At 38.6% G+C, this 14391-nt stretch overlaps 1 protein-coding gene across 1 annotated transcript in view; it reads right to left on the reverse strand.

Moving 5' to 3' along the window:
• The window catches only part of WDR64 (WD repeat domain 64), a 153624-nt gene extending 139553 nt beyond the window's left edge, over window positions 1–14071 (reverse strand). The window contains exons 1-2 of the mRNA XM_060142078.1: window positions 13927–14071; window positions 7671–7801 (exon numbers count right to left, since the gene is read on the reverse strand). Coding sequence (XP_059998061.1) covers window positions 7671–7801; window positions 13927–14071 — 276 coding nt within the window. The remainder of the gene's footprint in view (window positions 1–7670; window positions 7802–13926) is intronic.
• Window positions 14072–14391: the final 320 nt, after the last annotated feature.

A 14391-nucleotide genomic window follows, 5' to 3' on the forward strand; every position in this document is an offset into this window, starting at 1 on the left:
GTAGCAATCTATATATCCAGATAGCTAGACAGATATGTTATTATTTTAAGTTATTGATCTCTTAAGTTTGAACACATTTTTAACAACCCTGCATTTTTACTCCCCCTCCCAAGTTTACTGCTTTTGGCATCCTATTTTACATACTTTTGTTTTGAGTATCACTTAATTACTTATTGTGTATAGAGATGATTTTTACTATTTTTGTCTCTTTTAACCTTTCTGTTACCTTTATAAGTGGTTGATCTAGTACTTTTGCTGTATATTTGCCTTTTCCAATGAGATTTTTTCCTTTTGTAATTTTCATATTCCTAGTTGTGCCCTTTCCTTTCTACTTAGAGAAGTCCCTTTAATATTCCCTGTAAAGCTGGTTTTGTGGTGCTGAAAGTTTTTAGCTATTGCTTGTCTTTTTTCTCACCTTCAAAGCTGAATAATAGCCTTGCTGGGTAGAGTATTCTTGTTTGTAGGTTTTTCCCTTCATCACTTTAAATATGTTGTGTCATTCCCTTCTGGCCTGCAGAGCTTCTGCTGAAAAGTCAGCTGATAGCCTCCTGGGAGTGGCCTTGTGGATAACTTTTTGCTTTTCCTTTGCTGCTTTTAATATTCTCTCTTAATCTTTAATTTTTGTCATTTTAATTACAGTGTGTTTTGGTGTGGTCCTCTTTGGGTTGATCCTGTTTGGGACTCTCTATGCTTCCTAGACCTGGATGTCTGTTTCCTTCCCCAGGTTAGGAACGTTTTCAGCTATTATGTCTTCACATATGTTCTCTGCCCATTTCTCTCTTCTCCTTTTGGGACCCCAATAATGCAAATGTTAGTATACTTGATGTCTCAGAAGTCTCTTAAACTGTTATTTTTTTTAATTCTTTTTTCTTTTTCCCTTTCAGCTTGAATGATTTCTACTACGCTTTCAGTTTGTTGAACATTCCTCTGTATCATCTACTCTACTGTTGATACCTTTTAGTGTATTTTTAATTCTAATTGTTGTGTTTTTCATCTCTATTTTGTCCTTTGTATATTCTAACTCTTTGTTAAACTTCTCACTCTGTTCATCCAATGTTCTCCCAAGTTTGATTATCATTGTGATCATTACCTTGAACTTTTTTTTTTGTTTGTTTGCGGTACGCGGGCCTCTCACTGTTGTGGCCTCTCCCATTGCAGAACACAGGCTCTGAACGTGCAGGCTCAGCAGCCATGGCTCACGGGTCCAGCCGCTCCATGGCATGTGGGATCTTCCCGGACCGGGGCACGAACCCGTGTCCCCTTGCATCGGCAGGCGGACTCTCAACCACTGCACCACCAGGGAAGCCCTACCTTGAACTTTTTATTGGATATATTATTTCCACTTCACTTAGTTCTTCTCAGATTTTATCTTGTTCCTTTATCTGGAACATATTCCTCTGTTGCCTCATTTTGCTCTGTTTTTATTTCTATGTATTTTGTAGTTTGGTTATATTTCCCAGTTATTTCCCAGAAATATCCTATGAGGACCAATAGCACATTCCTCTCTGATCATCAGAGTATATGCTCCAGGGGTACCCTCTATGTGGGTGGTGTGGGTCATTCTGTTGTGACAGGCTGTCTACTGTGGCTGGCTCCCAGTGCAGTTGGTTGCCAGGCCCTGCCTTGTGTAGAGGCTGCCAGCTGCTGGTGGGTGGCTGGGTTCTCTCTGGCTTGCTGTAAGGACTTAGTGGTCCTGGGGTTGGCATTCACCTACTTGTGGGTTGGGCTGTGGCCCAGGGGGTCCCAGGCTTGGTGTCTGCCCACTGGTGGGTGAGATTCGGCCCTGGGTCTAGTGCTGACCCATTGGTTGACAGAGCTGGGTCCTGGGGTCTCTGGCTGAGAGGCCTGGGGCTCCCAGAGTTTGTGTTCACCCACTGGTGGGTGAGGCTGGGTCCGATGGCTGGCTGTGGGGTCCCAGGGGTCCTGGGGCGAGTGCTATCCAACTGGTGGGTGAGACCATGTCTTGGGCCCTCTGATGAGAGGGACTGAGTCCTGGGGCAGCTGACATCTCAGGGGGTCTTATGGCAGCTGACCTGCTGGTGCGTGGGGCTGGGTCCCTTCCCAGCTAGCTGCTTGGCCTGGGGCATCCCAGGACTGGTGCCAACCGACTGGTGGACAGGACAGGTCCTGCTGATAAGCTAGAGGAAGGATTCCAAAATGGCACTTGTTAGCACTAGTGTCTTCATCATGGTATGAGATCCCAAAACTGTCTTCTGCCCATGTGTATGTCCCCTCAGTGAGTCCCAGCTGCAACTTGCCTCTCTGGGAGGCTCTCCCAAATCAGCAAGTGGTTATGACCTGTGCCCTTTTCACATTACTGCTTCTGTCCAGGGTCCCATAGTGTGTGAGATTTTACGTGTGTCCTTTATGAGTGGAGTCTTTATTTCCCACAGTCCTCTGGCTCTCCTGAAAGTAAGCCCCACTGACCTTCAAAGGCAAATATTCTGGGGGCTCATCATCCTGGTGAAGGACCCCTGGATGGGGTGTTCACTGTGGGGTTTGGACCCCTTGCTCCTTGGGGAGAACCTCTGCAATTATGATTATTCTCCCATTTCTGGGTCACCTGCCCAGGGGTATGGGTTTTGACTATCCCATGACTCCACTCCTCCTATCCATCTTGTTGTTTCTTCTTTATATCTTTAGTTGTAGAAGATTTTTTCTGCTAGTCTTCAGCAAAAGACATCAGTAGCTTCTCTTTAAATAGTTGTAATTTTGGTGTGCACATCGAATAAGGTAAGCTCAGAACCTTCCTACTCTGCTATTTTGGCCAATCCCTGAGGAATTCTATTAAATCTATAAGTTAATTTGCGGGCCATTTTTTTCTTTACAAATTGAGTCTCCCAATTATTTTCCAGATTTTCTCTTATTCCTTCAGTAAAATGTCATAACCTTATACATTCCTTAATAGATTTATCCCATAATATTTTCTGCTATTTGTTTCTCTTGCAAATGAATCTTTTTTTCCTGTGAGCTTTATGTGTGTGTTGTAAGGGTTATTGCTGACGTTTATGAAAGTTACTGATTCTTGCATGTTTATCTTCATTGAATTCTCTTGAACTTTCATCTTACTTCTAATAGCTAACAATGTGATTCTCTTGTATATGCCTAGTAGACTTCATACACAAATAATGACAATTTTGTATTTTTTCATAGATTATTACATATCACTTTTTTTTCTTTACTTACAACCTCCAATAAAATGTTGAAGACTAGTGGTGATAATAGGCATCCTTTTCTTGTTCTTGACTTTAATGGGAGTGTTTCTAGTATTTCACTATTAAATATGATCCTTGATTAAATATATTCCTATTAAGTATCTCTGGTGAACACATCCTAATGTGACTCCTCACCACACACATACAATGAGTCACACCTTTGTATCATCTCCATCCCTTGAGTATGCATAGAACCTGTGACTTGCTTTTAACCAAAAGAATAAAGCAAATGAAATGGGCTGTTTCTCTCATAATTATATTATTTAAGACTGTCTTCATGGACTACGGAGATAGAGATTCTACTGCCAGCCTTGAGGAAGCAAATTTGTGAACTGTCTATGTAGAGGGCTATGTGGCAGAGAACTGCAGACAGCCTCTAGGACATGAGGGCATCTTCCAGTCTCCAGTTTCCAGCCAATAAAGAGATGAGTCCTTCAGTCATACAAAAACAAGTAACTGAATTCTGCCAACTCTCTGAATTAGCTTGGAAACAGATTTTCCTCTAGTCAAGCCTCTAAATGAGAATACCTTGATTGCAGCCTTGTGAGACCCTGAGAAGAGGACCCAATTAAGCTGTGCCCAGACTCCTGATCTATGGCACTTGTGAGATAATAAGTGTTTCTTCTTTTTATTCTCTATTTTTTAAATTGAAGTATAGTTGATTTACAATGTTGTGCTAATTTCTGCTGTACAGCAAAGTGACTCAGTTTTACACATATATACTTTTTTAAAATATTCTTTTCCATTATGTTTTATCGGAGAAGATTGGGTGTAGTTCCCCGTGCTATACAGTAGGACCTCGTTGTCCATCTATTCTAAATGTAATAGTTTGCATCTACTAACCCCAAACTCCCAGTCCTTCCCTCCCCTCCCCGCTCCCCCTTGGCAACCACAAGTCTCTTCTCTATGTCTGTGAGTCTGTTTCTGTTTCGTAGATAGGTTCATTTGTGCCATATTTTAGATTCCACATATAAGTGATATTATATGATATTTGTCTTTCCCTTTCTGACTTACTTCACTTAGTATGATAATCTCTACTTGCATTCATGTTGCTGCAAATGGCATTGTTTCATTCTTTTTTATGGTTGAGTAGTATTCCATTGTACACATATACACCACATCTTCTTTATCCGTTTATCTGCTGATGGGCATTTAGGTTGTTTCCATGTCTTGGCTATTGTGAATAGTGTTGCTATGAACATAGGGGTGGGTATAATTTTATCTGGGTATATTCCCAGGAGTGGGATTTCTGGATCATATGGTGGTTCTATTTTTAGTTTTTTGAGAAACCTCCATACTGTTTTCCACAGTGGCTACACTAACTTACATTCCTACCAACATTGTAGGAGGGTTCCCTTTTCTCCACACCCTCTCCGACATTTGTTATTTATAGATTTTTTAAACGATGGCCATTCTGACCAGTGTGAGGTGGTATCTCGTAGTTTTGATTTGCATTTCTCTAATAACTAATGATGTTGAACAACTTTTCATGTGCTTACTGGCCACCTGTATGTCTTCTTTGGAGAAATATCTATTTGTTGTTGTTGAGTTGTATGAACTGTATATTTTGGAGATTAAGCCCTTGTTGGTTGCATCTTTTGCAAATATTTTCTCCCATTCCATAGGTTGTCTTTTCTTTTTTTTTTTTTTATGGTTTCCTTCACTGTGCAAAAGCTTGTTAGTGTGATTAGGTCCCATTTGTTTACTTTTGTTTTTATTTATATTTCCTTGGGAGATAGACCTAAGAAATTGTTAGTACAATTTATGTCAGAGAATATATTGCCTATCCTCTCTTCTAGGAGTTTTATGGTTTCATGTCTTATGTTTAAGTCTTTAAGCCATAGTTTATTTTTGTGCATGGTATGAGGGTGTGTTCTAACTTTGTTGACTTATATGCAGGTGTCCAACTTTCAAGCACCACTCGCTGAAGAGACTGTCTTTTTCATATTGTACATTCTTGCCTCCTTTGTCAAAGATTAACTGACCATGGGTGTGTGGGTTTATTTCTGGGCTCTCCATTCTGTTCCATTGATTTGTATGTCTGTTTTTGTGCCAACACCACACTGTTTTGATTACTGTAGCTTTGTAGTATTGTCTGAAGTCTGGGAGAGTTATGCCTCCCACAATTTTTTCCCCCCTCAGGACTGCTTTGGCAATTCTGGGTCCTTTGTGGTTCCATATAAGGTTTAATATTATTTGCTCTAGTTCTGTGAAAAATGTCATGGTAATTTGATAGGGATTGCATTAAATCTGTAGATTGCTTTGGGCAGTATTGCCATTTTAACAATATTAATTCTTCCAATCCAAGGGCATGGGATATCTTTCCACTTTGAATCATCTTTAATTTCCTTTATTAATGTTTTATAGTTCTCAGTGTCTTTCACCTGAAAGACTTTCACCAAGTCTTTCACCTCCTTGATCAGGTTTATTCCCAGGTATTTAATTAATTAATTTATTTTTTGGTGCAATTTTAAAAGGTATTATTTTTTTACATTCCCTTTCTGATCTTTCATTGTTAGTATAAAGAGATGCAACCAATTTCTGAATGTTAATCTTGTATCCTGCTACTTTGCTGAATTCATTTATTAGATCTAGTAGTTTTTGTGTGGAGTCCTTAGGACTTTCTTTATATAGTATCATGTCATCTGCATATAGTAACAATTTTTACCTCCTCTCTTCCAATTTGGATACATTCCATTTCTTTTTCTTGTATGATTGCTGTGGCAAGGACTTCCAATACTATGTTGAATGGAAGTGGTGAGAGTGGGCGTTCTTGTCTTGTTCCAGATTTTAGTGGGAAGGTTTCAGCTTTCCATCATTGAGTATTATATTGGCTATGGGTTTGTCATAAATGGCTTTTATTATGTTGAGATATGTTTCCTCTATACCCACTTTGGTAAGAATTTCTATCATGAATGGATGTTGAATTTTGTCAAATGCTTTCTTGAAGTTGCTAAATTTAGATAAAAGGAAATCCTGCTGTTTACAACAGCATGGCTGGACCTTGAGGATAATATGCTAAGTGAAATAAGTCAGATGCAGAGAATCATGGTGTGTGATCAGCTTGTGCTCAACTCCCTGATTAGCTGATGTCTTGGAATCTCAATTTTCAGTTTTCCGGTTCTAACCAGTCTGGGGGCTACATGCTGGAGGCATAATGATGCAGGTAACTTCTGGTTAACTTACAGTTAACCTGGTGGGGGTTTTAGTATCTTCAGAACAACTTAGGAATGTGCTTCAGACTTATCTTTACCTTTGAAACAGAACTAGGAGTCTTTGTGACTGAGTTATTATGTTTAACTGTTTAAGTTACAGCCATAACTGCTTAAGTATGGCTACTCTCCTGCCTGAATCTCCTATCTTTGTTTCTGCATTCTTTGCTTCCCCAAACATTAACTGCTAAGGCCTATTCTTTGTTCTACATGGAGGGCCTAGGAGGTCATGGTGTATTTTTACAGCTGCTTTTCCCAATCAACAATTAGCAGGGACACAGAGGATTCTGTCACCGGGAAGGTCCCACAGGGTCTTTCTCAGTTTCAATGTGGGAATTACATGTTCTTTAAAGGCTTAATAGAAACATTTTTTGTTTGCAATTTTCTTCCCAAAATTAATTGATGAATTTGTTTGTCTGCTTGGTTTTGGGGATTTGAGCTATCATTTATTATTGGTTTATAATTTTATTATATTGGAATTTATTGAAATGTTACTTTTAGCTTTCCCCATGGTCAATTTTGTGATGGCCCTGTATATAGTTGAGATGTATCTTTTCTATATCTTGGATTCAAAGTTCTATTTATACATATTTACCAGCTCCTTAAATGTGATAGTCAAATCCATTAAATCCTTGCTTTTTCTTTTGCCTACTATATCTACTGATTTTTCAGAGAGAGCCAGATAATTTAAAAATCATTTTGATTACTCTGTATGCAGTGTGCAATTTTTTCAATTGTAAGTTACCTCAAATCCTTTTAGATTTAGAAACAAATCTATAGAATGTAGTCTTCTGTGAGTTTAAATGAGGACTGGAGGCTTTCCCTCCCCTTTTCCATAGTTCATAGATTACTTTGCAACCAAACGTGCTTCTATATGTTCTTCCAACAACACCAGAGTGATATCTAAGGAGTCAATGCTGTACCAATCAGAAAATGACTCAGGAAACATTAGTTGGTCAACCTCAGCCTTTTTCTTCCCTTAAAAATATGGATACACTGAAATTTGTATAAACTGCCACTACTGAAAAAGAATACCTCATTTAGAATGTAATGAAGGTCAAACATCTGTCTGCCTTAGTCTCTTTTAATTATGGGCAGTGCCATACCTTTATGGGTATAGGCATTTAAATGTGCCACACACACACTGTGGGTTTAACCCCTATGGGAGCAACACTTTAATTATTTTTGCTGAACAAAGAAAAATAATACCTGGATTTCATATTACAAACATGAAAATGACTACCTCACACCAGTCTATAGACGCATCAGGGTTGTTGCAGAGTTTCCTGTAAAAGCATTTCACATCTTGATTCTTCACTTCTGGACCAAAGAGTTCCTGTACGGTCGCATAAAACTTGTCATAATCAATTGCATCTGCATTGTAACAAAATACAAGAATATTGTCATAAAATTCAAAGAAATATATTGCATTTTTCAGCTGCTTTTTTCCCATTTTCTAATCTATTTAATTATTTCAACCTATAAAAACCATATTCTTCTAAAGTTTAAAGATCTTTTCATGGGAACATAACTAGACTCTTGGCTAGAATATTACTTAGAAGAAAATATTTTACTTTGGTGTTTAGTATCTCCTCCATAGATTTTGTCTCAATTATTTTAGGCATTTTGTTCAGGAATACAAAGATAAGAAAGCGAATTACTTCTTTCCTATTGGGAAAAAGTTTTACTAACAGGAGTGTTTGCTAGAGCTAATCTTGAGTGGAAGATAGAAGTGAGCAAAGAGCGATTTTTTTTTGTTTTTTTTTCCTTGCCAAAATTTTATTATTTTATTTTTTACATGATGGCTTTAATTCATCTCAGCATATTTTTACATATGATGTAAAGTAAGGGTGTTTCATTTTGGATTTTCTAAGAAGCAGACCCCAAGACAGATGCAGAATTGCAAGAGATTTATTGGGGGGAAACTCCTATGAAAAAGGAAGAATGGGAGCAGGAGTAAATGATGAGAGACTTCAGATCATAATAGAGTTCTGATACATATTAAGGGAAAGATAGGTGAATTCATTCAACCCATGAAAGACAGGTCTCCATACCAGTTTTCAACAGGACTCCCAAAGACCCTGAGCCTTCACTTGCCCCTTACTCCCTCTTAGGTCTCAGCAAAGGTATTGTTACTGGAAGTGGTGTGGTAAGAACATACCTGCAGGTTCCTTGGTTCCTAGGATTCTCCTGACCCTACACCCCTGTAATTCATCATTTTCCACACTTCATCTAGATCCTTTCAATGCAGAGCCCATTCAATAAAGTTCTTCGTATCTACCGTCATTGTTTGGGTACCTTCCATCTTTCTCTTTACCATTTGCAGTTGTACTGTAATCTTTGAAAGGCTCCAATCTCTTTTGCACTATCTCTTCTAAAATCTCTCCCCTTGAAATAATTTTTATTAATGTCAAATTTCCTAAAGCTTTGGATAATATCCGACTTTGCCTGACTTTTTATCACTAGCTGCCATGCTGCCATACGCTAGACAGAGTAAAAAAAATCTGGACTCTAGCTTTGTCAATTATTGATTTTTGTGAGCCACACTAGTAACTTAATATCTCTGACTTTCCACTTTCCCATCTATTATATGGGCAAAATTAAAATCACTACAAAGAACAATTGTTGATTGATTCTTTGACACTGTAAACAGACATGCACACAAACCACACCATTGACTGAATATTGATTTTGAAAAATTTTGTGATTCACTGGGGTATAGCTATTGAGTCTCAGGACCAGAAGGAGTTAGACACAAATATGCATTAAGCAACTGTTATGTGTCAGAACTGAGCTAGACAGTGGTCTTAGAATGGAAAACTAGATAGACAAGACCCCTTCCTCTGTAGTTTACATTCTAGTGGGAGAAACAGAAAATCAACAAGTGAACAAAATATTTACAGATTGTGACAGGCAAGACTAATTACTAGAGATAAATCCAATCCAACGTTTGGATTAGTGGTTATCTGTGTAAAAGGGCATGAGAGAACATTCTGGAATGATAGAAATGTTCCCTGTCTTGATCTGGTTGGTAACTACAGGTATGTTTACATATGCCCAAATTTATCGAGTTATACACTTAAGATTAGTGCTCTTTCTGTGCTTTACTGTATGTAGGCCATACCTTAGTAACAACTTGAGAATCATTAAGTATAGAGTGAGATAAGTGCTCAAAAGGAAACCAATAGGGAGCTGTGATAGAATTATCTAGTGGCTGGTGTGTGGGGGTGGACCGGAGGGAATCCCTTTCTAAGGACAGGTAAAAAAAAATAAACCTGAGACCTGATAAGCAAAAGGAGTCAGCCATGTGCAAAGGTAGACAAGAGGATTTTAAGCAAAGGCTGACAAACACAAAGACACTGAGGCAGGAAAGTGCTTGGTGCATTCTGGGAAGGTCAGTGACATGAAGTATAGTGAGGACTGGGGAAAATACCATGAGGTGAGATCAGAGAGGAAGGAGGGCCAAGCTAGAGTTAGAAGTTTGTATTTTATTCTAAGCATAATGATGAGATATCACTAGAGAGTTTGAAAGACACTGGTGGCTGTGAGGAGATAAGAGTGAAAGCTATAAAATCACTGAGGGGCTCGTGCATTTAACCCGGGTTTCAAATGTGGAGGCTTAGGCCAGGATGATACTGAGGGTGATGGTACCTGAGCTGCCATGGAAGTCTCATTTATGCCTGCTTTCTCAACTTATTATTATTATTTTTAGGCCACGCCCTGCCACATGTGGGATATTAGTTCCCTAACCAGGGATCAAACCCATGCCCCCTGCATTGGGAGCATGGAGTCTTAACCACTGGACCACCAGGGAAGTCCCTCAACTTAATTATTAATAACACCCCTTTCACTCTTGAAAGTGTCATCAACTGGATGATAAGTGGTATAGGCATCAAAGAGATAGCACTGAGATGGTGAGATATGGTTGGAAGTAGAATTGCAAGACTTGCTAATAGCTTGGAAGTTGCTGGGGACAAAGTTGTGATTGAAGGACAGGCTGGGTTCTATTGTAATGGTTGCCATTCGGAGTGTTTGCCCTCCCTCTCTCACAGGGCTATTTGGCAACGTCTGCAGATATTTTTTGATTGTTACAACTAGGGATGGGGGTGCTACTGACATCTGGTGGGTAGAGGCCAGAGATGTCACTAAACATTCTGCAATGCACAGGATAGCCTGCCCCACCCCCGGCCTCACACACATACACATATACAGAACAAAGAATTATCCAGCCCCAAATGTCAATGGTGTCAAGGTTGAGAAACCCTGTTCTAGAATGACACTCAGGTTTCTAATTCCAAACTGAGCAGATGTTGGTGCTATTTACCAAAACAGGGGCAAATGAATAAGGACCATAATTCTTGGGGAAAACAAACCATTCAATCTTGGTCATATTAAGTTTGATATTCATATGAGAGATCCAAATAGCTTAGCTGTTTTAAATTCATACCAACTAGTACAAGATAGGTGTCTCATTCTAAATGCCACTGGATGAGGATTATAAGACTTTCCTTTCCTGGGATGATTTTAATCCTATTGGGTAATTGACAAGAAGATTTAAGAACAATATTGTACAGATGAAATCCTGCAATGTACTTGGTATCATTTTTGAGGTAAACAACTATTCTATTAGAAATGTTCTCTCTAGTTCTTAGCTTCCTGCCTATGGTGAGAGGTAGACATTATTGTCCTGTATTTATAAGGGAATATGAATGTATGCCAGTATTAGCAGTCTGATCAAAGTTCAGATTACATTTCTCCCTTCTCAGCCTTTCAGTTTAGTCCCTGTCATAAAGGTAATTTATCTAGCAGTACTTAGTTTTGATCAAATCTAATATATATACATATAAACTATACTATAGTACATTATAGTATAATTATAATATAAAATATTATAAAATATATATCTATATGTCTATAATATATATGTTCTCTCTCTCTAAATATATATATATGTGTGTGTGTGTGTGTATACAAACATATATATACTACAGAAGAAGGAAATTTTCAGTGTGGCTTTGTAATTGCAAGCTTGTAAATGTAAGCAAGGTTAACTTGTTAATTTAGTACACCTTTAAGGCATACTTCCTGGCTTCAGACTCTGGGCTAACCCTGGGGTTACAAAACCTTCAAAGCACTCACAGTTCAATGCAGGAAAGAATGGGCAGGTATTTAATACTCACATGTATATAAATTTCTGCAGCTTAAGATTAACAGATATATTCCTTGTGATGTCAATAAAATGCGTCAAAAGTTCTAAGGATGGCTTTGCTTAGGGAAAGTTTGGAAGTTTTTATGAAGAAGTGATATTTGATTTGGGTCTTGAAAAATGAGCAAGAGCTTATTGGCACAAAAATGGGAGGAAATGCACTACACATTGCAGGGATGACACGTGCAAAGTCAGAGTCGTTAAGAGTATGCCATGCTTGGAAATGCTGAGAGATTCATGTTAGGGCAGAGGTGCATGAAGGGAACTTCCAGGAGCTGAAGCTGGAAAGGTAGGTTAAGGGATGACTGTGAATAGACCTGGATGCCAAGTTAATGTATATGGAATTTAAGGGTGAGCTAATAAGCCAGGAATGTGGCAATTCAAAACAGATTTTTAAAGGAAAATCTCCCTGCAGAAGTATACAGAAAGGAATAACTCTTGGCAAGAAGACCATTATATCAAGAGGCTGCTATAATAACCCAAGAGTGAAATACCAAAAAATAGTCAAAATTTATACCAAGACACCTGACTTAGGAGACTAGGTAGATGATGTCTCTGCTAGAAGACTGAGAGACAACACAGGCAAAGCTCAAGAAAAAAAGAGGCAAAGAAAGAATTACAAGAGGAAAAAATAAGAAGAGAGTGGTGTGATGAGAGACACTGAAGGAGAAAACTTCTAGAAACAGTGACAGCTAACTGTTAATGTAGTAAAATGGCCAAGTAAGCTGGAAAATATAAACAAGTTATTGAATTTGGCAGGTGATCGAATACCTAGGTAAAAAGCATTTTTTCAGCAAAGTGATGAGGGAAGCCAGACTTGAGTTGATTGAAAACAAAGTGGTGACACTATGGGGAAATTTAGTGGAGAAGCAAAGGAAAGACATACAGTTTAAAAGGAAGAGAAAGTCAAGGTCAGGACCATGGTTATAATTTTAGTTTTAATTTTAGTTTTAGAATTTTAGTTTTAGAAGACAAAGCCAGTGGAAAAGGAGGTTTTGCAGTTGTTGCAGCAAGGTGATAGCTCTGGAGGGCAAGAGGGCTGGAAGAAAGTGGAAGAAAGGACAGGTGCTGCTTCAGGTAATTTGGAAGTGGAAGAAAGGGAATTTGAGAGAATTCTTGTCTTTTGGCTTTGCTTTCACTTATGATGTTGGAAGCTTGACTGAGCGGAGGTGAGTTCCTGTAGAGGATTCAGAAAAAGTGGCAAGGGTTTGGAAAATCAGTTATACAGAGAGTTAAAACAAACTGACTAGGGAAAAATGAAAGCTTATTGAGTAGTTTAGAAAGCCCAGCCAAATTCTCTGTCATCTAACAAAAGCATATCTGAAAGGTCTGAATCAGCTGTAATGCTTAGGAATTGAATGACTTGAGAGATGATTTAACTGTACCTCTCATTTTTTAACAAATAAAATGGGGATATAGCAATAATAGTAATAGTTGTCTATTAGAATTGTTATGAGAAGTAATTAAATTATATTTATTAAAGTGACTTGTAAATTCTTAAATGCTATTCAAATAATACCATTTTGACCCAAAGTCAACATTTTCACTTATTCATGACTATACAACCTGGCATATTAAAAGGCTGGCCATGCTGACCCTTTAGCAGTTATGTGGGCCCTGCTTCTTTCCTCACAACAGCAGGATTTGTTCTGTTAGCCTTTTACTCTGCTGTTAAACCTTGTTATTCACTGCTGTCCTCAATGCTCTGAAGCTACACACTACACCACTCCCCTTCAACCTTGACCATGGAGCTGTACTTTCAGTTCTGTGTTGGTATCTGCTGCTAATAATCCTGGCAGACAATTGTTCATTGTTTCCCTTACCTTCTCATGCTTGAAATTATTCTAGCTTAAAGACGCGGGGAGAGACCCAGAGAGTGAATCATGGTAAGGTAGAAAACTTTGCCTTACTTATAAAAGTCTTTATGATCTTGTGATATCGTTAAGTAAAGAGATGGCACGTGGCTCATGTGGCTTGCTAATGGTCACTATGCACTATTGAGAGTCCCAGGGCAATCAGTGAGCCATCAAATGGTAGATCCCACAGAAGAACGCTTAAATGTCATTTAATCCAACCCCCTAATTTTATACTTGAGTCAACTAACATTCAGAAAAATGAAAAGAGCTTCCTTAAGTCCACTTAGCTATTCAAGGACAGATTCAGAACAAGGACTTGAGGCCCCCCATTCAATGTCTTTGCTATTAAGCTATGTTGCTTCTCCATGATGGCTTACAACTTTTTCCAGGTCTAATCAACGGACCCAACTGGACTGCCCTGTGATCACTGATCTTACCTTCTTTCTGGATAAAAAAGCCAGCTCTTTCATCTCTTTTCTGGGCTGCTATACGTTCAACCAATTTTTCAAACTCTCTCAAGGCTGTCCTGAAATTGCTAACCTGAAGTGCAAGGTTGAAATGTTTTTCTTCCCTGTTATCCATAGGGACATAGAGAATCTTTTATTTCTGTCCAGAAATAATGTAAATTTGCCAACTTAGAAAACTTTCCAGTTGTTACAATGTCTCCCTGTTACCTCAATTTTTGCCCTAGGTCTCATTCCTTTGATCTTAAAATCCCATACTGTGGGTAGGAATAAGAGTTGCTGCCACTAGGATGTTAGCAGGGAGAAACACTGACTTTGGTCTAATGCATTTCATACAGGCAAACATTTCAGTAAAAATCCTGACCTCATAATGTTACCAGTGTCATGCATATGGTCCTCATTGCATCATAATATATCTGTAACATCACCCTTCCTTCA

The sequence above is a fragment of the Lagenorhynchus albirostris genome, chromosome 2 (assembly GCF_949774975.1).
Source record: "Lagenorhynchus albirostris chromosome 2, mLagAlb1.1, whole genome shotgun sequence".
Lineage (NCBI taxonomy): Eukaryota > Metazoa > Chordata > Mammalia > Artiodactyla > Delphinidae > Lagenorhynchus > Lagenorhynchus albirostris.